Genomic DNA, 23399 nt, shown 5'->3' with positions numbered 1-23399 from the left:
GTTATGCTTTAAATGGCAGTTCCTCTGCTCATATTGCTTGCTGAAGCACATAGTGCAGTATATTCCATTTGACGTTAACAAAAGATGCTCTACAGACATTGAAAAATGATGCTATGCAAGCTCAAGGCAAAAAGGAGCAAAACCCATGGATACAGGTTTAATTCCTTCCATCATGAAATGGTTGTCCTGCCAGAAGAGTGAGGTCATTTTGAATAGTGTATGCAAAGGACAGAGGTGGAGTTTTCCAAGGTGGAGCTTTGGTTTCCTAAATATGAGTGTTTGGAACACAACACATAATTTTCTGCTTCCTTTTCAGATCAGTATATGTTTTGACTGCATTGAAATATTTGGCCTGCAGGATATTATTCAAGTATTTTAATATTTCAGAGTTTAGGTATGATCCATTTTGCTTATTTTGATTCACCTGTATGGGGGTACCATGAGCCTCTGCCAAACTGAGGCGACCTTGAGTATCTAAGACATCTCTAGAGGACTGGTTAATGTAAGATACTGAAGGTTTGTGCTCTGCTGAACTAGCAAGTGGATGCTAGGTACCTAGCGTGGCAATTTGTGATGCTGTTATTTAGACAACTGAGTAAAGCCCTGGGTGTCTCTGCTTACAGAGGTGTTCTAAGCTCCTCCTTACAGACATGAAGAAGAAGAAACTCTATTTGGGTGTTATTAATCTCGTGGCAGAGAAGACATGTATAACAGTTCAAATGCATTGCATCCTAGATATGCCCATTCTTCTTAATTCCTTGATTTATTTATGTCAAAGTAGTTTATGCAACTAGCTCACATGTACGTTTTAGACATTAAAAGTCAGATCATTGCAATTCCACTCAGGAGGTAATACCTGATAAACAACACAGACAACCTGCTGTTGCCTAATCATTGTTGCTGTTGCTCTGCTTAAAAACTGCAAGACAACAAAGAAAGGCAGAGACTACAACACACCTATGGAGAATGTACCTTTGATATGCATAGTGTGTAGCTCATTAATTGGTTACTGTTTGGCCCAGTGTGGGTAATATGATAAAAATCTTGTGACATTGCTGTGCTGTAATATATCTGATTTTATTGTGGAGCAGTCAATTCAAATCAGAATAGATTTTTACTAGAGCAGAGGCAGTTGGTATTTTGGTATTTTTAGTAGATAATATCTATGAAGATTTATTTTTCTTATAGAGATGTTGGATAAAGGTCAAGCAACTAGGATTGAATATTGAATTGGTGAAGTTGTATCAGCCCATACAATAGGATACCCTGAGCTTACTTTGAGGCTGTGGATATCAAATATAACTAATTAAGCAATATGGTATTGGTTCATAAAAAATTTAAAAGGTCAAACTTATAAACTTTCTACAATTGTTTTTCAATAGGTGTTTTATCACACCTTATATTTGTGTTCCTTTTTTCCAAACTTTGATTGAGAGTATAAGAATACTTGTATTTAGTTAGAGTTATCCAGATTCTTTCCCTAAAGGCAGTAGCTCATCTGTACGTTTTTTGTGGACATTTATTTTCATTAATTGTTGAATTATGTATTTGTTATCATCCAATAAATTAACAAACCAAAACACAGAACAAGGAAAAAACCCACCTCATGGAACTCATACTGTGCAAAAATGTGTTATTTTTTTCACATAAATATATTCAGCTTATGAAGTAGTTTGAGATATAACATGCTGTGTCCTATTTCTTTCTAGGTCTCGTATGTCAAAGCTATCGACATTTGGATGGCTGTGTGTCTTCTCTTTGTCTTTGCTGCTTTGCTGGAATATGCAGCAGTCAACTTTGTTTCACGGCAGCACAAAGAGTTTCTGAGGCTTCGAAGAAGGCAAAGAAGACAAAACAAGGTACAGCTGCTCTTTGCCTAGGGTGACTGAGTCTGCCCTGACAGCCCAGCTCATGTGTAGTTGATTTCTTGCCTCATTTCTTCTTGCTCTTGCAGGAGAGTCTCATTCTAAAGTTTCCTTTTGAGTGATTTGCTCCTTGATAAAGAGCTGATAATTGGCTTCTGGGTTTATTTGCAGTTTATGAAGTTTTCGACAAATGTCAGTAATTGTTCACCAGTTCCAAGAATTTTCTTCTCTTCGTGCAATTGTGAAGGCAGCTGGACCTCTACAAATGTTGTGCTACTATGTGGCACCACCAGTGGATAAAGAACTGCTGGATGCAATTACATAAATACAGGAGCAATATTATCCAAAGTGCTAACATCAGAACATGCCTGAGACCTGTCTTTTCTAGTGCTGCCCTAGCTAGTTATGCTAACATGGGAGATTTCCTAGGATAGCCCACTGCAGTGATTGGCAGTTCTGCCCTCATTTCTAGACCACCAGCAACTGGTGTCTCTCCCAGCTGAAAACAGGAAACATGGCCATTTTTAAAAAGGAGAAGGATTAGGAGAATTTATCTCTGCATTCTCCCATTTCTCAGTTTGCTACTGATGTAAGCTTCAAAATTTTAGCAAAAGACCTTTTTGTGAGTGTCATTATGACATAATTTTATGCCAGTGACTGAAATGCAGAAGAGAGGATTTTTTGCAACCTAGATGTCAGTCTAGAAATAATTTTAGGAAAATAGTTTTTTCCTTGTTTGTTTTTACTTTTTTTTCAGTAAATGGAAAGACAAGAGTAGACATTAAATTGAGTTTTAGTCCAGTTATGATCATCTCCACATCTAGGGAATTTGGGAACTAGAAACTTTACAGGTACATTTGCTAGGTGAAGTAAATATTTGCTTGAGCTGCGTGAGTACTTCAAGTCACAAATAATGGTTTCCTTTACAAGTGGGATGACAACAATGGCACAGGGCATTTGTGTTTTGACAGGTCTGTCTAATAAATGTTCTGTAGATAATGTGATATTTGATGGATGCTCTGGGAAGCAATCCAGTGCTGGTTTCTAGTTTAGTATTATTGTCAGATGAATTGAGATTCCAATGAAGATTAGATTACAGGAGAGAGCAGAAATGCTTGCCTGTCTGCAGGCACACAGGCTATGTGCACTGTCACTGGAAACCTTTGTTTCCAAACCCAGCATGGCAGCACCAGAAGCTTCTGTATGGCATCTGTAATTTCATTTTTGGATGCAAGGTCTTTTTCAGAGGTGAACAAGAAGCCATACTTGGTAAGTAACAGTATCCAGAGACATTACTGAAGCTTATAGGATTTTGGTCCATGGAAGTGGTCATTTTTCTGCTTTGGAAATTATTATTTTGGTGACTATAAAAAGAAAGTTATTTAAAACCAAATTATCAGAAAACTGTGTTTACCCTAAGCCAAGTGGTAATGACCTAATGAAATACAAGTAATATTCAGCTGAGTAAGACACACCTATCCATTTGCACAGGCTTGCTTTTTTCCCGTGAATCTGGTTGCATGAATTTCAAAATAGGGAACAATGTTACTAAGGGAGTTTCTTTAGGAGGTATTTTCTGCATCTCTGTACTTGATTTTGTCTCTCACGATTTTCTCAGTTTACTTTGCCTCGAAAGTGATTCTCATTGTTTTGCATGATGGTCTTCTCTAACCGAGCCATTCTTCTCTTTGCCTGTTGTGTGTGTGTGTGTCGTCATGTTACTGCTGTGGCATTCCCATTCTTGCTGCTGCTATCTATGCTGACACTCTGGGGACAGGCACAGACTGTGACTGTTGGGAATGAGAGCGTTGAGTCCGTGCGGCGCATGAATGGCTTGAGGAGCAAAGAGTCATCAGCTTACGGGACAGTGAATCAGATCGGCAATTCAAGTTTGAGGGTAAAGCTGTAGTGAGAAAGAGAAAGCAAGAGAGTTTCAGTATGTGCAACGATGTCATAAATCAGCAAAATGGACCATTTTGATGGCATCACTAGTAGCCTCTTGCCTTCTCTTTGCTAAATGCCCCCGCACAATACGCAGTACTGTCCCCAGCATGAACAGCAGTTTCATGTTGTACATTCTTATGGCCCATCCTTATGCTTGCTTTTTACTGTGGCTGGGCTGTGCCACCCCTAGTCCAAACCTCTCAAGGAAAGTTCATGCATGTTCAGTAGCTTGGTCCTGTGTAGCTAGAGTGGATGGGCTGGGGGGACAGGGCCATAGAAAATGCCTTGAGACAGTAAATCCCACATTGTGTCATCTTTCAGATGAGCGTATTCCAACAGAATTTGGTATGTATAACAAAATGCATTTTTATTGGTGTGGTTTTTATTCCTGAACTGTCTACCTTCAGCCTTCCTCATCGTGATGTCCTTAGCCCTGCTTAGTGGAGCATGAATAGCTATGAATGAAAAAAGTATTTCATTGGTTTCTTTTTATTTGCTTGGAGAAAAGCCATGAGGCTGAAATCTTTTACACAGTGTAACGTGTAGCAGATCAGAAGCAATATGATAGCAGCTGATAGATCCAGATAATGGGTGAGTTGTGGAGGTAATAAAATCAATGATGGAGAAAGAAATGAGCTCAGTGTGCAGCTCACTGCTTGCTACTAGTGGCTGAGGAATGAAATGTGTTCATTTAAATAAAATGGGACTGGGATTTTAATCTTTCAGGACTTGATTTCCCAGAACAAAAACATTGTCTGAGCCACTTTTGAGCTGTAAAGGGCCTCTAACTTTGATCAAGCTCTGTAAAGTCATGTGATTATAAGACACAGATTATTTCAGTGGATTTTTTTTTCACTGTGAAGGGAATTAGTAGCTTCTAAAATCAAAGCAAAACCCACAATTTATGTTACACAGCAAAATTAAGATAGAGGGGTTACAATGCAATAAATAATTTATTTTCAGAACTACAATATCAAGCAGTAGAAGAAAGCCTTAATTTTTGGATTATTTCTGTTGTAGAAATAATCATATTTACGCATATACAAAAACTGAATTAAAAAGAAACAATCAGGGTCTCTCTAGGAGATATGACCAGTATTAATGTGCTGCCACTGAAAAGCTGGTGCCATACAACTACAAAAGCAGTCCAAGAAAGAGCTCAGTGCTGCATGTCTCAATATTCACATAGTGCTGGTAGTCCAGCTAAAGTTTGTATAAGTCGTGGTTATCCTCTCCTTTAGGGAAGCTTGCAGAAACCTCTCATCTCTTTTTGAATATTGTGTATTACACAGGCAGCCAGGGCAGGACACAGAGGGGCTGTGTCGCTGCAGTGTTTTTGCTGCAGAGCCCTAAGAGCTGGAGCTGCTCTGGCACTGTTTTCCCCTGGAGAACTCCCATCACATCAGTGATGCACACTGGAGAGGTCAACAGAGGAGACGTAGCAAGGCAGAGGTTTCTGGAGCAATGCTGCCGTGGTTGCAGCTTTGTACTTTTCTGCTCAAGAGAAGGATGTTTATGTGCAGAAGGGAGCACAGCAACAGAGCCTGTGGTGCCATAAGGAGCCTCACAAGCAGGGAGCTTGACTTGCTGAGGTATTGCTCACTGAACCAAAGCTTATGTTGAATGCAAATGTAAAAGTTGTGGTCAAGAGAAGACAGCGTAAGAGTGTGGTTGAATATCTATACTGTATCACTCAGTGCTAGTCTAGGGAGAGAAAAAAGATGCTAAATCACACCTGACCATGATTCCTGGATTTGCAACTTGATCTAGAAAACAAGAAAATACCTGTTCTCAGTTTTGTAAGCCTGTATCTCTGGCACTGCTTTTGTTATTGCTTGTGCTGGGTCTTGTCCTTCTTAGTGCTTCAACCTTCAGAGCATTACATGAAAGCATAAGACACCTCAAGAAACCATCAAAACTCTTATATCAAAGATCAGATTATTAATGTTTTCTAGGAAAAGTCTGGGTTGTATTTTTGATCATCCAGAAATTATATTAGTGATGAAACACTAGAAAAGATTGCATTATCAGGACCTGTTGGCATCTTCCACACAGACAAAATCCCTATATTCTCAGGTTATCAGTGGTTCAACCTGTCTGTCTTCCCCATGCAGTTTCTCTTGGAGGAAGCATTCCAAGTTTGTCCTAAAGGTTCATGTAGTCTTTCTGCTCAAGTTAAATACACTCATCAATAGCAATACTTGACTGAGAGAAATGATTGCCTATTTCTTGTGTATCATGATACACAGAGAGAGTGCAGGCTGCAGAAGCCATGAATCCAATGGTACTGAGGATGTAGTGAAGTTTCATTATATTAAAATCTACATTTTCACGGTGCCAGATCACTTGAAAGAAAATATCTTCTTTTTAAAATATGATTTTTAATAATCAAACAAGATTTCTTGTTTTTCAAAATGATGGGCTTCCAGGGAAGCAGAACTGTTTACACAGGTTCAATCATCCCTTTTTGAAAACAGTAATTATTATGTTATATGATCAGTAATCAAAATGAGTCACAGTACACTGAAATTCTTATCATCATCTCCAAGATGACTTCCTAAATGATATGTGTGATGATTACCACTGTGACCAAGACTAGGGGTTAAGTTTGGGACCGTTAGTGTTAAAAGCAATACTCTATAGCTTGAATGAAAAACTGTGCGGCTGGAAGATGTGACAGATTTAATCCCATGTGCAGAGAACACAGAGCAATACAAATAAGAGTGCTGCAGCCAAGGGGGTTCATATGCATGCAGATTAGCAAAGGGAGGCACAAATGGTGTTTTCAAATGAAAGAGCTGGGACTGGGACTAAGTGATTACAGAAACAAAGGATGACTCCTCTAGGCAAAGCTGGAAGCGCCTGGTCAAATGCTTCAGAGAATTGTTGGTCTTTGGATGGAACTACCAGTGGTGAAGCAAGTACCACAAGTGCCCAAAGTTACTGAGATAATGTAGTATTTCTGTCTTTAAAAAGGAGAAGATATATGCATTGAGTAACACCAGCTTTAACAGGTGGTGTTACTCAATGCATATCCCTTCTACCATTTTAATCATACTGAAATCCCTCTGTAAGATCCCCCAAATAATTTTATAAGATTTTCTAGACTTGCCCATTGAAAAAAACCAGTGCCTTCGGCCTGACTTTGCCTTTAAAGCACTTGTCACTGCTGTCCCTGGTGGGCAGGTTTGCCTGCTGCCATCCGTGAGCACGGCATTCGGCGGGAGGATGTGTGTGCTCCGCGTTATGTAAGGTGCCGCATCATGTGAATAATGGAAGTGCTCAAGGAAAGCCCTTTTGCTGAGCTATTTTGGGCACTCACTGAGCGAGCTCAAACACATGAGTTTCATTGTGAAAAATAGGAATCCGAGTCTGAATGGCTTTTTCTCTCTCTCTCTCATCTTGCTTACTTAATGGATTAAAGAGCATGTAGCTTCTGCTGTAAATAAACACCCTCAAGATACTGTGGTTACTTTTATTTCTCCAGGGCAATTGCATTAGCACTTTAATGTAACTGTGCAGAAATAAATCCAGTTGAAGATAAATACACCAAAATGATCATTTAGCTTGAAGTTATAGTCCCACATACAATTGCAGTGAATATTTAGCCGCAGTTAAACAATAGACACAATTCATTGCATCATGTTGCCATGTCACTTTGTGGCTTCATCTGAATGTCCTTATCTGTCTTTTATTGTGGGCATGAATAGGCTAAGAATGGCCCTAGTTAATATCAGTGAAAGTATCTGTAGTTTACAAAATGGACATACCACATTTACTTTAAACATTTAAACAAAAGCATCATCTCAAACTTGAAAATTATATAAATCCTTAGCCTAGCTCTAGGCACAAGTCTAGAGACAGGAGTCCCCAAAGAAAGAGCAATCTGTAGGAAAAGAAGCAGTTCAGCCATGGGGGTGGTATCTAAGCAATGGATAACAAAATTCTAATAAGAGCAGTCTGACCAGATGGAGAGACTAAGCTTACTGGAGATGTAGATTTTTCAGTGAAAAGCAAATGCAGACAAAGAAACAGTAGAAGAGAAAAATTCCGTGTTTATAGTGTCCTGTTTACAAATGTCTTGGAAAGTGAAATGGAAACTTTTCCCTCCCTTATTGGAGGAGGGAATGTTAAAAATTCTAAACAAATATCTGTGTTTTGTGTGTTTTACTGCCTCAGACCCAAAGAGATGATGGACTATGTGGGGTAGATTTTTCACCCCAAACCAAGAAACAGAAGAGAAAAATGATAGTTGCATTTTAAGGGAAGGAATTCTGAAAACCAAACGAAAACCATTAATCATTCTGTAATAAAAGGCAGACTAATTTATTTAATATAACATGTAATACCAGTTTCTGAGAAAGACCTCTGCATGTCAAGTCTCAAATATCTAAACAATAATTCAAGTGGGTAGAGTACCAGTGCACAGGCTGGAATAATGGAATCCAGGTACTAGAGCACAAGAAAAATCAGGAGAACAAAATCAGGGGAAAAAAAGAAGTTCTTGGGGAAAAAAAAAAAAAAAACAAACAAACAGCACCAAACCAAACAAAAAAGAAACCACAGACAAAAGAAGAAACAAAAAAAGAAACACACAAAAATGGAGAATAAGGAAACCATGCCCAATCTGGAGGTGGTGGAAACCAGAGAAGTGGATATCTGGGAGTGGATAAGGCTGCAGAATGATGAATCTTCATAGCCACTGAACTGCTCAGTGGTGCAACAAGGAATATATTCAAACTGTAGGGACCATGCATGGCACCGAAGCAGCATGCAGGACATGATGCAGTATAATGACTCATGTTGGCCAGCTTGCAAATACTTAAGCAAATTATTCCTTAAGGTTAAATAAGATAAGAAAAGGATATAAGCTACAGAACAGCAATATTACAGTATTTCAAATCTGGGGTGATGAAGTGACTGTATGCTGTACCACCTGGGACAGGTAGGACTGGAAGAGTCAGGAGGAGTACTTGGTAAAGTTTTTTCTTGTTTGCTCAATAGTGGAACTTTGCTTTAGAAACTCTGAGTCCTCTCTTGTACCTACCCAGCATGCTGTAGCTGAAAGGATCAGCTCTGAACTGACAAGCCTTAGGGACTGAAGTTTGCACTTCACTCGAGTGAGTTTGTCCTGGTAGTTACTCATGAGCAGCAGGAGATACGCCAAAAATGAACTCTGCAGTTTTCCAGCTCATGAAAGGTACTCTTCAGCTGGGTGCAAATGTCTTATTTCTTATTATACCTAGGGGAGAGTGCAAACTGAAAATAGGGCAGAGGAAGTTAGAAAGAGACAGGAAATGGTGTTCTTATTTTTGAAGCTTTAAAGCAACAAGAAGTAGCTTTTCAAGAACCATCTGTCACGGGCACCAGCTTTTGTTTTCCAGATTGTTTTAGAAAATAGTGATTCTTTGATTGGATTTGTTCTGACCCTCCTCATTTCATGGGAAAAGAACCCCAAAACAAATAATGAAAAAATTGTCAAATATGTGTTAACTTTAAAAACAAGTGAAGAAAGGAGATTTCAGAAGGTGTATATTTAACCTAAGCTGCCCCTTCCCAAGACTCCAGAAAGAGAGTGAAAAGCCATCACAATCCCAAGACAGAGGCTTAGGCTGCACAAAATAGCTTTGCCCCAAACTGGTTCCTTTGTTTTTTAATTGCAGGTAGTTTATATTTACTCTTTCCATGCCCAGAGTCAGGACCCAGCAAGGTGGTGGTCTCAGGGTTTCTCACTGCTATGATGCCCAGGTCTCTTTCCAATGGGTAAAGTGAAGACACCAGGAGGAGGACTAGAGAATGGATCAGTTTCTGATCCATTGTTGCCAGGGGTTTGTCATGATGTTTCATGTCAGTTCTGAATTCTGTCCCAAACCTCATTTTCAACAGCAAAGTATTTCAGCTTTAGTAAATATAAATCAATATTTCTGTGAGAGAGTGAAGGGGTCAATCAGTTGGAGCCAAACATGATGCAGGCTGAGAATAGCAGCATTCTGTATCTGTGTATTCCTACCTTGACTAGCAGCTGTGCTCGCCCTGTGGATCTCCAGAGCATACTCCACCAGTTGTATCAAATTACATGGTAAATTGGTGAGATGGGCAAGTGTTCAGTAGGATCCATGAAATGCATATTTACATCTGACCCAATTAATCCCGTTCTCCACAGGGGATAGAAGCTGCTATTTGAATGTAATTAATTGTGAAGCATTCTGTAATGATGTTGTCCAAATGACATTGTTCAAAACCAAATTGTATTAACTAGACTGTTAAAAGCTCATTCTCTCTCAAGTCTGGAAAACTTCATGAGTTCCAGTAAAATCCAGTTTTTATAGTACTTTTTTTTAAAAAATGGCGTTGAAGCCATTTATTTCTCCACCTTTTTTTTCCCCGAGGGAAAACAGCCTTGTTTATAGTCATTCCTGTTCAAGTTGACAGCTTTTTTTATGGCAAACTGATCACTCAGAGCCTGATTCTGACACGTGTCTTGATCTTAATGATCAGACATGTTTATGTCTCTTGATCCACTCCTGGAGAAAGATGCTATTTGCTGTAATATGATAATTCACAGTTGGGTATGTCTCTTGTGGCCTGATATTTTCATTTTTTTGACTGTTTGTTGTGTTTGACTTTTTATTGGTGTTTTTTGTGGCTTTTGTGGTTTTTGGTTTTTCTGTGGTTTTCTTTGTGGGGTGGTGGGAGATAATACTAATCTTGCACTCTGTGTTACTGGGGGTAGATGAGTAGGTGAGTGTCGCTGTTGAGCCGCTAGCAGAGAAAAGACCCGAGTTCTCAGTGTGACAAGAAAAAAGAAGTTTATTATTTTGATTTCAATATATATATAGACTTTTCAGAGGTCGCCCAGATTGGTCAGTCAGAAACCTCCCCCTAGGCCTGACTGGCCAGGCCTGAACTGTCCAAATCTCAAGACACTGTTTCAAAACATCCAAACTTTATCTTTGTTTATAAAACACAGGAGAATGTTCTCACGGGAAAGACCTGTGCTAGCCACAGGTGAGGAAGGAGATTTTCTTTTTTACAACATGAAGAAGGAGCTAGGGATAGTTACACTGGAAGAATAAACACCTTGAAACTCTACCTATTTATTGCTGAGTCTTGCCAGAGTCCTCACAAAGACTCTTTCCAAGTTGGGAGCACTTGAAAACTCCATGCCAAGCCCAACCATAAGTCACTACAAATTTACCCCCTTCCACTGTCTGTAGATAGACTCTCCCAGTGGTATCTCAGAGCTGCCCCACCAGCTCTTCCCACACTACACGTCTTTACTACAGCAGGATCAATGTCAAGGAGGACTTACTATTGAAAAGCTCAGTTTTCCAGTGGCTGTTTGAATATATCTGGCATACTGAATGTGTCAGAGTGGTTTTAGGTCCTGGAGAAACAGATTGGAAACGTCAGAAAAGGCTGCTGTGTTTGCCAATGTACCTGAGGTGCCAGAAGTCCAGAATCCTACCTGTGAATTTCTGAATCGAGCCTGTAACTCCTCTCTGAGCAAGGACATAACTCTTAAAGTCATTTAATTTCTAGCTTGTGTATGTAATTTTTCATATGGATACTATATGTGCGTTTACACAAATAATCCACCTGCCTAAGAGCAAGTTATTTTACCAAGGGTCCAAGGTTTTATTTTCTCTACAATAACATGACAAGACCCTTAGGAGATATGACACCTTTGTTTTCATGCTTCACCTTACTCTCTTCCAGTGGTTCTCTGTGTAGTTTTCTGATATAACCCTTCCTGCTAGTCATGTGGAAGTGCTCTGCCTGTGACTGACTCATTCACCTTTCTGTTAAGCCTTCCCAAGCATGCTGGTGGTAAAGACTTGCTTTCAGGTTCTCTGTAATTTCATCTGTCAAAAGAATAACTGCTTAAGAATAAAGATCAGAGACTCTGTTCATTAGAGATTATCTGAGTTGCACAAATGCGAGATCTTGCACACCACACTAGGAAAGAAAGTTGTTCATTTCCCCTTCAGGGTGTAAGGTCTTACAGTCATCTGCGTGTAGCAGCCTTGACATTCTCTAGCATGAACTTCCCAAGAAATTTATCTATCTGTTGTCTGTTAACTTATGCCAGCTCTCTGAGTTCCACAGTGGGATCAGACACCAAGTCTACTCATTTGCCCCATCAGCAGAATTTTCATCTTGTAAGCCTTTTTTTCTGTCCTGATCCTGAATTTCTCACAGGCAAGAGAAATTCTAGCAAGTCTAATCAAGTGTGATACCACTACAGGCTGGTGAGACAGAGAGAACTTGTGTATCACAGGATGTGTATCTTTTACAGTTCTTGGTATCTTCTGTTTGGAAGACCTTCAAGGTCCTGATGCTCTTTTTCCACCATTACATACCTAGTTAGATGAATGAAGGGTTATTTTTCTGGTGCAAGTATTTCATTGCATGTCCAGAATGAGTGCATACACACCACTGAGTGAATAATCAAGTCTTCTGAAAATCATTATGTGCTCTTGCTCATTAATTTTCCAGCCCTACTAATAGACCATATATGTTTTACCTATAACCTTCCAGTGGCTTTTGCAGAAGAGAATTGCCTTTCTTTCAATATTTGCAAGCTCTTACCCCATCCTTTCCAAAGCAACAGTGGCAAATTATGCAGCTATTTGACTGGCATTTCCTTTTTTCACCATAGTGTCAGCTAATCTTCCATCAGACAGGTCCCTCCTGGGGTACAAATAAATACCTCCAAGGCATTTGTTTTGGAACACACATATGCATGTGTGTGTGTCTCCAAGACAATATAACAGAGGAAGTGTAAATTAATTTAGATGTTATTCTCCCTACACTAGCTTTATACTGTATTTCCCACAGAGGTCTCTGGATTTTTTGTGCCTGTCTACCTAGTAATTGCCAGTTTCTGCATATTGGCATATCCTGCCATGCCTGGGCTTCAGCTTTTCTGAATTTATTAATTCTAGTTCTCCCTCTGAGCCTCTTACATTTGGGTATCATGATTCTCACTCCAGGTAGCCTCACCAATATTTCTAGCTATGAATTCTCTAGCAAAATTAAAGAGGATTAGGTGGGTTTTTGTTTGTTTTTTAATTTATCTGCTATTTTCAAAACTATTGCTCTATATAGCTTCTTTTTTTAATTACTTCTCATCTCTTTCCTACCAAGCACAAGCTTAGATGCTTGTCCTGGTTTGCAAATCTGTTTATTGGTTTCTCAACCTACTCAATGTGTTTTTCATGTAGCATTTGTTTTCAGCTTTACCTTTCTACCTAGCAACAGTCTAATTTCTTATCATGGACCCTATAAAACTGGATTTCTATCGGAAATATCTCTGTTACAGATTTTTTTTTTTAAATGCTTGTTAACAATTCTTTTAGTAATGCCTGTGGAAAGATATGACATTGAATTTAGATTCTTATTTTCAGGTTTACGTCTTAGGAAAAACAGACTTGTCAACTTTTCAAGCTTTTATAGACATAAAGCAAAGGGATTTGGTAGGAACATTTATTTGAGTCATTATCCAGACTTTTAAGTTAAATAGCCAGTGTAGCTTTGAAATTCATGAGGCAGTTGTTCAGCAGCTGGCTGCATCTCTTTGCTGTGGGAAGCTCCACCTGGACATGACAAACTCCAAGAAGGCTGTCCTGTGTTGGACCAGGGCTCTGCCTTGCAAGGGGAGCTCTGTGTGACAGCAATGCGTCCTTGATGCATCCTCCTGGGCTCCAGGACTTTGCAGCCCAAGGACTTTCAAAACCAGAGGTGGTATTTTTGTGATGAGCAGCCTTTGCTATTTATGGATAGAGCAGTCAGTTCAATGTGATGATTTATGAATTATTAAAATACTTTTCTGAAACTTGCTATGAGGTGTTTGTATTAGGTCTGCAGCACTTGTGGGACTAGGAGTATGTCTGGCCACTGGAGCCAACAGGATTGCACACCGGGAGGGAAAAGGGTATTGGAAGTGGAGGAAGATCTTGTGTGAGGTGAATCCAAAAATAGAAATACCCAAAGCTATGTATTAGATGAAAGCAAACAGGATGACTAATGGTTTTGCAAACTGTAACGCATATTTGCAGTGTTCGGTGGGTATTTGTGATCAGCAAAGTAACCCTGAGTTCAGTGACTGTGCCTGTAAGGAGGGCAGCATTGAAAGAGAAAGGAGGCACTTGTGCTAGTTTTCTTTCCTTATCTTATATATTTCTGTTTCCACAGTTACTCAAAGATGAGCAGGAAAAAATTCAGCACATTTAAGGTTTTAGAGTAAGACAATTTCATTCTGCCATTTCAGATTTCTCAGATCGTACTTGGGAGCGGCTGGTGGTCCTTAGCCCAGGCAAGAAAAGATTCAAAAGCAATGGGGAAAACAAAATTATTTGCTCTGATAATTAAAAACATTAAAAAAAGGAAATCATTAAACACTTAGTCAGTGCTGCTGTTCCAAATCATCACCTTGGCTTCAGATTTTACGTAAAAGCAATTGATAATCTAGCTGTTGCAATTCTCTTTTAAAAGGTCTTAGAGCACTGCCATTGTATTCCTTATCTTGAAGATGTCCTAGATTTGTCTGTCATGAACTCTGGTGGAGTCAGTTTTGTATTTTTTGCTAATGGGTTGGTCTTTTATTATTCTGCCCTTCACTGTTACCTATGCTGGATGTTCGTGTGGTGGAGACACAAACTGTACTTTTTCACAGACACCAAACAGGAATGTGAAGAAAAAATAATAAAAAGTCCAGAGAGGGTAGCTTTTCGCAGGCACAGAAAATGTTGTCTTGCTTCCTAAATGTAAATACTCTCTTTTTTCAAGTCTGCACAAAGGATGTTTTTCCCCAAATACATGACAGCTCTTTTAAGATGCTCTGGCGCTGTATGCTGCTGTTCTTTTACTTCTAGATACTGGGGATGCCTGTTTATGTTGCCTGTCTCTTATTTGCTCTTTGATCTTTGTTCACTTTCCCTTGCGGCTTATATTGTGTTATTTTGTTGTAAAAATAATCTATTTGAATTTTACCTTTTGATGCATAGAGACATGCTTTTGTCATACTTCTCTGTACTGTTACTGCTTTCCATCTTTGTTTCGTGACTTCTCTTGTGGGTATTTGTGTAGCTGGGGTTGAATATCAGACTTATATGAGGACAACAGATCTTTTTCATCAGATGCTGTGTTTGAATCTAACAGTTGCTATTTCGTGAATATTTTTTTAACCCCACGTGAAGCTTAGTGATGTTTTTATCGCATGTGGCATCCCAGTGTTCTCAGAGTCTCACTTTTCTCCCGTCACTGCTGTATATTCCTTGCTGCCACACCTGACTCTGGCGAGTCTGTCAAATATTTTCTTCCTTCATCTATGAAACAAGAACCCCACTCTCCCACACTGAGGTCTTATTCATCTGAGGTGAGATAGAAAGGTATTTAGGCAAAAGCACTATACCCCAGGGGTACAGGGGTGCCCAAAGGGTAATCGGTGTGACATGGCGAGATGTAAATGTTGACCTTTCTTTTACCATAAGTCCTCCCCTCTTGCCTTCAATTTCAAAGTGAAGATGTCTTAGGAATTGGTACCATATGAATCTGGGGATCTTTTCTGCTGGCAGCTTTCAAACCGTCGAAGCAAAGAGGCTTAGACTTTAGCCTCTTTGCATGTTTAAAGTGTTACAATTTAGAGGAAGCTGTTTGGCCTGGACAGTTATTGATTTCTATTCTGTTCTTCAAACTACAAACATAGAATTGTAGGATGGCAGGGAACAGGACCAGAAGAGCCCTTGAGAGCCAGCTGGCAGAGCCAGCACCAGGCAGTACACTGGACAATTTACAGTTGCTGAAAATATTAATCAGTGCTGTTAAACATTCTTCTGTAATGTGCCCAATATATCAGGAATGAGTTTAAGAGAGATTTGTCAGGGATTGCTCCTTGGGGAAACTGTTAGCTGAATTATAACTTTTTGTGGATGTGCTGACCCATAGTTGAGTATTTCTGATTTACACCCTGTAATTCTCTTTGACTTGCAAGTACTTCTGGAACAAAGGTGAGTAAAAACCTCTCTGAACAATTATTTACCACTCTGGAGAGAAGTAGTGAGAGGCTCTTTCTGTCCTAAGAATGTTTGGTTCCCCTTCCTTCTGCAGCTACACAGGTTACAGCTGCAGATATGCTGCTGAAATACAGCTACACAAGTTTGTATTTTGTAATGCATGCCAATCTTCTACTGATATGTCTGCTTTTTGTCTCTGGGATCTCATTCTTTCTTAGCTGCCCTTCACCCTTTAGCCCCTTTTAGAGGCTGCCCCTGACTTTAACTTCTGTCTGGACTGAGGAGGCAATTTCTCAACATCTAGATGAGGAGCCAAGACTAATCCAATACTTTGACAATGATATAAAACTCATAAATGCATTATGCAGCCTAAAAACAACCTGCCTGAGCAATTAGCTCAGTAATCAGACATCTTAAAACAGTGGCAGAAGAGCAGAGCTATGGATTATGATGCATGATGATTTACTTTATTTAATAGAAAAGCATGCAGAATTTTAATTACGATCAGAAGATGTTACATTTGCTGCAAGTACTCGTATGGGTTGCTAATGTGACAACTGAGGTATGACAAGGAGGGACTATACAAGGCGAGGCTTGAAAACTGGCAGGTAGGAATACAGAAACTATTTCATTTCAGCCCTGGAAGAGAACACATCTCTGAAATGAATGTATGACAAGAAGGAAGTATTGGATTTCTTTGTGAGGAGCTGACAAGTCAGACAAACAGCAGCCATATATTATCTGTGATGGTGAAAAGATCACATTACTTATAACCTTTGAAGGCAACAGGAAAACTGAACACAACATCATTTTATAATGATCTGAGAGAGAACTGTCTTTTTTTCCCTCCCTGGTTATATATAGCTGTTAGAGAGAGCCCTGCTGAGTGGAAAATGGAGCATATGATCAAGGGCAGTCCAGTGAGTCAATTTACTGACTAATACTGTAGATTATCATGTCAAATATATAGCACCAGCAGTATGAACAATAATGAAGCCTAGTTTATTTCTTTCCTGTAAATTGAAATGAAGATGTGATTGGAATTGTCACACCTTGGATATATGAGCCAGATTCTTTTAATCATCCAAAACAAATTGATTTATTCTTTATAGTGATGTTTATTTTAGGACCCATTCCACAACTGGCAAGCTGAAACCATCTATTTAAATGTGCCAAACATGTTTAAAATATCCTCTAGACCACTGTCCCCTCAGGTGATGGTTCAATGGTCTCACACTTTGAAATACCTGCTCCCTTCAGACACAAAGAAGGGATAACTCAGCCTTTCATCCTGTGGGAAGAAATCATTCAGCACAGCACCATGCAGAGATGCTATAAATGATCTCCAGTATCATCCGTAAAACATCCAGTCGTGAAGCCAACAGGGCAAAAGACTCGTGGATACCCCAGATGGCCATTGAAAGGAGCTTTTCCTTGTCTGGTTTTCTATTTTCCTAAGTCTCAGAGTGTATGTGAGCAATCAGGAGGAGGGAGATATTGCCAATATTGTGTAGACTCTTTGGGTCAAACTGAACAGCGCCCAAAGAGAAGGTACAGTTAAGCAACCTGGTAAAAATTCCACTCCAAACAGAAGGAGTTAATTCTAATTTAGCTGTACAATATTACTTCTTGTGTTTTACTGGTTCCCAGTAAAGCTCCAGGTGAAAGTCTGCTTGCCTTTGTGTCTGTCAAAATTCTAGCATGAGCAAAAACTTAGGGAATTAACATTTGAATTGCAAATCCCTGCCATTCCTTCGGGGTTAAGAATCATAATCAATGTTATTGATTTATTAAGTCATTTGTCTAAGAACAGAGATGAGTAACTGAAGAGACATTTACTAACTGTTTGCTAACAGTAAGTCACAAAGCCCAAATATTGCATGTCTGTTAAGTATAATTTCCTCAAACTGGTGAGTAAACTTTTACAGAAATTAGCACAGCGTTATAAATTTAGCACATATAAGGAAAAGCAGATGGTGCTGCTGTGATTGGACATGTCATCCAGAGCATGCCAAGTCTTTAATCAATTACTATTTGCATATACTACCACATTACTCAGTTTCCAGTAGACTAGAACAACATGTGCTATGCACAAACAAAATCTCTTTTTTTTGAGCTTGAAACTTAGAATAAAAATAAAATTCCATTTGCTAGTTTTGCAGCTCTCGTGATCATTTTCCCAAGCCTCCAAAAGGTTCATGTTGCACCTTCTGGGCAGTCAGCACACAGTCACACATTGCTACATGGCCCACGCACTCGATGATCTTCAGCTTTCCGTGCCAGTGATGGGACAGGCTGTGTGTCATGAACAGCAGATCAAATGAGGAACAGCACTCTTCAAAATGCTTTATGCTATTGGAAACTCTTTGAGCAATTATCAGAATTATCAGCTCTGGATATCCAAAAGCAGAAGGTTGTAATTTAAAAAAAAAACAAAAACCAACCAAACAAAAAAACCCAAAACCCAAAACCCAAACCAAACAAAAAAAACCCAAACAAACAAACAAACAACAAAAGAAAACAAAAAAACCCCAAATAAAACCTATTTCCTGGCTATTCTTATAAAACAGAATAACACCTCTCAGTTTAGAGGTGGTCTTGGTGGCAAGGTGGAGTTCTACTTTTGTGGTATGTCTTTTCTTTGGAGGAAGATAATTTAGCTGCAAAGAACAGAAAGGGCCAGAGCAGCTAGGAATTAAGGAAGGAACAGAATTTTGCAATCAGAAGGTATAGGCCACATATAAGGAAAACAGTGAAGAAGAAGGCATGAAAATGAAGGTAGGCAAAAACAGGTCTGGGAATTAGTGAGGCAAAATATGTGGTAGGAAAAAAAGTTAAAAAGGAGTTAAGAAGAGAAGAGACAGTTGCAGAAATAAGGAGACAGGGAAGCAAAAGACCAAGAGTAGATATCAACTTTCCTGTGTTTCACATTAGGGGTTCAAAGATTTCATTCATGTTTCCAGCTCAGAAGATGACAAATCAGTTTAATGCCCACTCATTGTAACTGCCCAGTGTGTGTGATGTCACACTGTGCAGTACTTAGGTTGTCACCAAACACGTCATCTTGTCTGATCTGAGCAGAATGCTCCTGCCCTGTACTCATGAGGCCCTTGATGTTCAGTGAAGTAGAAATCTGTGCTGCCAGGTCTCCCTTTCTCTCAGGGGGCTCCTGGTTTGCATCATTCTTTGGCATATTGGCATATTTTCCTATCACAATCCTTCCCCAGTGGTGTCCCTTCTCAAAAGTTGAACCTCAAGGTCAGGAGGTTATAGACACTCACAGTGAGTCTTGGCCTCTTCGAGGCACCTAATGACAAGCTTCTCCAGAGCTCTGGCACTGCAAACACTGCTTTAGAATTACTCCAGGACATAAAATATGAAACATACAACATGCACGTCTCAGGAAGGCTGATGGCATAGCAACCCTTTATTTTTGTGTTATTCTTGTGCTTGTGTTATTCTTATGTCTTTTAGATAAATTAATTGGGAATTTTTTCTCCTGTTTTCCTTGATATTCTTGAACAAAACTTGAGTTTAGATAAGCATCTGAGATTTTCTCCCAAGAATACATTTTTCCTGTGCTATAGCCATGCTTCCACATTTCATCTGTCTGTATCTCTCAGTACTGACTTTTCTCATACACAGTTAAATCTCTTGTTTCAGGTTATCTTTTTATCAGTTTTGCCATCACCAGGAGTTCTGTTGCTTAGCTACTGGCCTGGGCAGATGGTCCTGCTGGAGAAATGCCAGCACCCCACCAAAGAGCCTGTTAAATGGGCAGAGAGGATTGGGAAGGTTTAATGACCCTTGCCCACATGTTCTGTATCCTTGCTCCTCAGAAATGCTGCTGGGGAAAAGCTAGTGTAAAAGTTAGTGTTTTGAGAAGTTATAAAAATAAATAATTAATAAGTGCTCTGGAGAGTGCTCCTAATCTTAAAATGGAATAAAAACATTCTCACTAGGTGAACTTGCCACTAACTAATGCCTTCAGGGAATACATTAGATGACTAGATTAAGTAAATGCCCACATCTAGATGTAGTTACACATATCCCCATGGATGGGTGCATGCAGACTGGGTTAGTGTGAGCACTCTTGGGTCTCTGTGTGTGTGTGTAATACGGTAAAAGAAAAACTATCAAACCCATTTTAAATGAAATATTATTTAATTTCCACTGTATGCATACTCCCAATGACCTTGTAGGATTTGTGGATCTATTAGTTATCAGATGGGAAAAAAACACTCCAACAATTCCACGTAGAGATTGCACTGTCAAGTTGCTATAGCATTGAGTGTCATTGATTTTTACCTCATGATGAATGTTTATTTTCCTGAGAATAAATAACATAAGAATTTTATAGAGCAAACCTCACAGAAGCAAATAAAAATGAAAATACAGAAGTCTATACATGTAGTAAATTTCTAATACATTCAAATTGTCAAGATGTTTCTAAGATACAACCATTTAATTTTGGAAACAAGTTTGAAGGGCAGATAGCTGTAAAATATTTTATTTAACCCAATGATGCTTTGGACCTGTGTAAGAATAGCTGGAGAAATCCAAATTGAAGTTGTGACTAACAACAAGAATGAAATGTTATGGAAAGCAAGAAGGGGTAATTTGTGTAACAGAAGATAAGAAAATAAAACCAACCCCAAAACATTATTTATTGGAAGCCTGGTATTAAGAACTGATAGCTGAAAAAGAAAGGCTTGTCTCCTCAGGAACAAAAATACCCAAAACCAAAAACAATGAAACAAACTGAAAAACCCCCACAGCCTCCCTCCCCAAACTTATAAAATTTGCATGTGAACACTTTAAGATTATTCAAATATTCTTGACTATTTTTAGCTACAGAATTTAAATTATTAATGTAATTTGCAATATTTAATTCATTTTGTTCAGTATTTGCATAAATTAAATGCATGAATGTCTGAGAAAGCCCTGGTAAACTCTGTCTGCATTTGCTGGGGTTTGTTCTGGGTGTTTGTTGTAGAAAACGGCTTGAAGGAGAAAATCCACCACAAGAGAGGCAAAAAGCCTTTTCCTCTTCCTTCCCTTTGCCCTTCCCCTTCCTGGCACCAAGCAGGAGACCTCAGCAAGGTGTAGAGGTGCCACAGGTCCCAGTGCTTCATCCCCAGGCAGGGAGGACAGTGCCTGCAGGCTGGGCTGTGGATCAGCCCCAGGGAAGGGAGGAGCCAAGACAACCAAAAACTGAGCCAGAAAACATCCCCAGCAGTATATTTTTCTAGAGGGTAATCTGCATGGATCCAATCACGAGTGCTGTCTATGGGCCCAGTATGGACATTATTTTTATTTTTTAATTTTGGCTGACTGACTAATGAGATACTCTGAGATGCCACAGTCAGGGCACAGGAGTTGTCTAACAGCCTCCTAGGATAATTAGAGTTAAGGCAGAGGCCGCTGAGAAATTTCACAAAGGTGCGATAAAAATCATCTTCCCCAAGGTATTTAAATCTGCTTTGAGAAAAGGGCCAGAGAACCTGATGGGAAAAATCCTGTGGAGAAGGATGCTCAGATATTCCTGTGTGTGACTGGGGTATTTGAGCACAGGTTTCCCACATGATGTGGTGGCAGCTCCCCCACACCTGTCACACACCTGGGGACACCATGTGCCCTTGTCCTGGGATGTTGGCCCTGCAGCAGGTTTCAGGGAGGGAGAACACCAAAGTCTGAGGCTGGGGCTTGAACACTGCCAAAAGGAGGCAGGTGAGAATCTGCCTGTCTCTCCTAAGGCAGACATCTTGCAGAAGGCAAGAGAAAACAGAGTAAGTGAATTTTAGGTACATTTCCCTTGATGTTTTAGGTTTTTGATGTTCTGAAATTTTAGCAAATGTATTCTTGCATTACATTGTTTAGTTTGATGTGCGCATTAACAGCTATTTCATGTTCTAGCTGAAAGAGTCACCTATTTAAACTCCAGCTTTGCATTTTACTCAGCCCTGCATGCAGACAGAATGAGCAGAAGTCAGTTGCCATTTATCCAACAGATTTCTGGTCAGAGCAGATTATCCTTCAAATCTAGGTCACTAACATATATTTGTCTGATGTAAAACAGAATAATGTTCCTTTCCCACTGATAAACTGGCCAACCCTTTCTTTCTTTGGAGAGAGACTGGCAGAAGTTACCCAAGAGCTGTCAAGTCTCCAGATTTTATTGTCCTGGGAGAATTTAATATATATAAATTATACCTATAAGACTCACAGATCATCATATCTGTATATTTTAAGGCATTACTTTCATTTAAAATAAAGGGAAATCAAGAAACCAAGACTGTGTCAGAAATCAATCTGCTATTTTTTTTAGGAGGAATGACTCTATCATAACATTTATGATGCTTTGCAAAACATTTGGTTCATTTGGTTCTCCCTCCCCCAAAATGAAAACATTCATTATAGTATATCTAAAACTTGAAATTGAATAAGAAATTTTAATTAACTGTGTTAGCAAAATTTGGAGACAGAAGCCTTGCTTTACTAAAGAAAAGAGATTTTTTTTAAACAAACCAGTCACCCTTACCAAGTGTATAATCTTTATTATTAAAGTAATTCTTGAAAAATTTAGATTCTACTTATAGATATTTCAAGCCAGGAAAATATTTTTGCTCACAACATGTTTAAATTATGTTACTCTTTCAGTTGGATAATGTTCAATTCCTACTTGAAAAGGGCGAAGCCGCATTAACTACCATTTCATTATTGCATTAACAACAGTTCACTTGCTGTTCTTACAGACTGAGTAAGTAAATCACTCATGCTTCATAGGTTTTTCTGCTGTTTATTAGAGACAGGACATACTACTAAACATGGCTTTCCAAAACAAACCTAAATTTGTCCCTTGGAAACCCTTACCAAAGAAAACAATGACCAATTTCTCTTCCATTAATTAAAATTTTTATTATTTATAATGCAAGGTCTGTCTTACATAGATTCTTTAAGGCATGAGGATTCAAATAAGAGCAAAAGCAAACCTCAATGAGCAGGAAAATTGCTGTTAAGAGAGGGAGAAACGGGGTGAATGCTGCTGTCATGTGCAGAATGCTGGGTCCTGATGGAATGTCAGCTTGCAGTAGGATTGGTCAGAGATTGGTTATGCTTTTCATTAAACATCTTCATAAATATTTAGGAAAAACAAAATTTAAACCAAATTCTGAGAAGTATTTGGTCTGTACTTTGGGCTGGATTGAGGTGAGAAGGTGACAGTTTTATATCACCTTCTCTTCTGAAGTCTGGATTAAGGAGAAGTTGGAATGACATCTGGCACAGGTGAGCTGAGACTCAGAGCTTTTCAGGCTGTAAGAAATCAGAGAAGTTTGTTAGTATCCTGTGATATCATGTTCCAAGCACAGGTTTTCTAAGATGAGAAAATCTCATCTATTTTCTTCTTCCTTATGCAAAACCAAGGATTTTATCATCCTTGCTGCTCTTCTTTGTATTTTATCTATTTCTGCTATGTCTTCACTAGGCTTGAGTGACCAGAAATACCTCTTGTGTCCAAAAACTTATTACACTGTGAGTAGATAAAATGGCAGAATGGCATTTTCTGTTTTGT

The 23399-nt window shown here is 39.1% G+C and overlaps 1 protein-coding gene across 8 annotated transcripts in view; it reads left to right on the top strand.

The window, feature by feature from the left end:
• Nucleotides 1–23399, top strand: part of GLRA2 (glycine receptor alpha 2) — a 121629-nt gene that overhangs the window by 91107 nt on the left and 7123 nt on the right. For 6 of the 8 annotated variants that reach the window (XM_085051788.1, XM_085051831.1, XM_085051815.1 and 3 more), the window contains 2 exons: nt 1710–1859; nt 3643–3762. In XM_085051788.1, the coding sequence (XP_084907914.1) occupies nt 1710–1859; nt 3643–3762 (270 nt within the window). The remainder of the gene's footprint in view (nt 1–1709; nt 1860–3642; nt 3763–23399) is intronic. The other 2 variants (XM_085051807.1, XM_085051797.1) reach the window with 1 other exon arrangement.

This window comes from Lichenostomus cassidix, chromosome 1 (genome assembly GCF_008360975.1).
Source record: "Lichenostomus cassidix isolate B80296 chromosome 1, HeHo_3.0, whole genome shotgun sequence".
NCBI classification, from domain to species: Eukaryota; Metazoa; Chordata; class Aves; order Passeriformes; family Meliphagidae; genus Lichenostomus; species Lichenostomus cassidix.
Note: the sequence above shows the minus strand (reverse complement) of the source record. Positions and strands in the feature narration are given on the sequence as shown.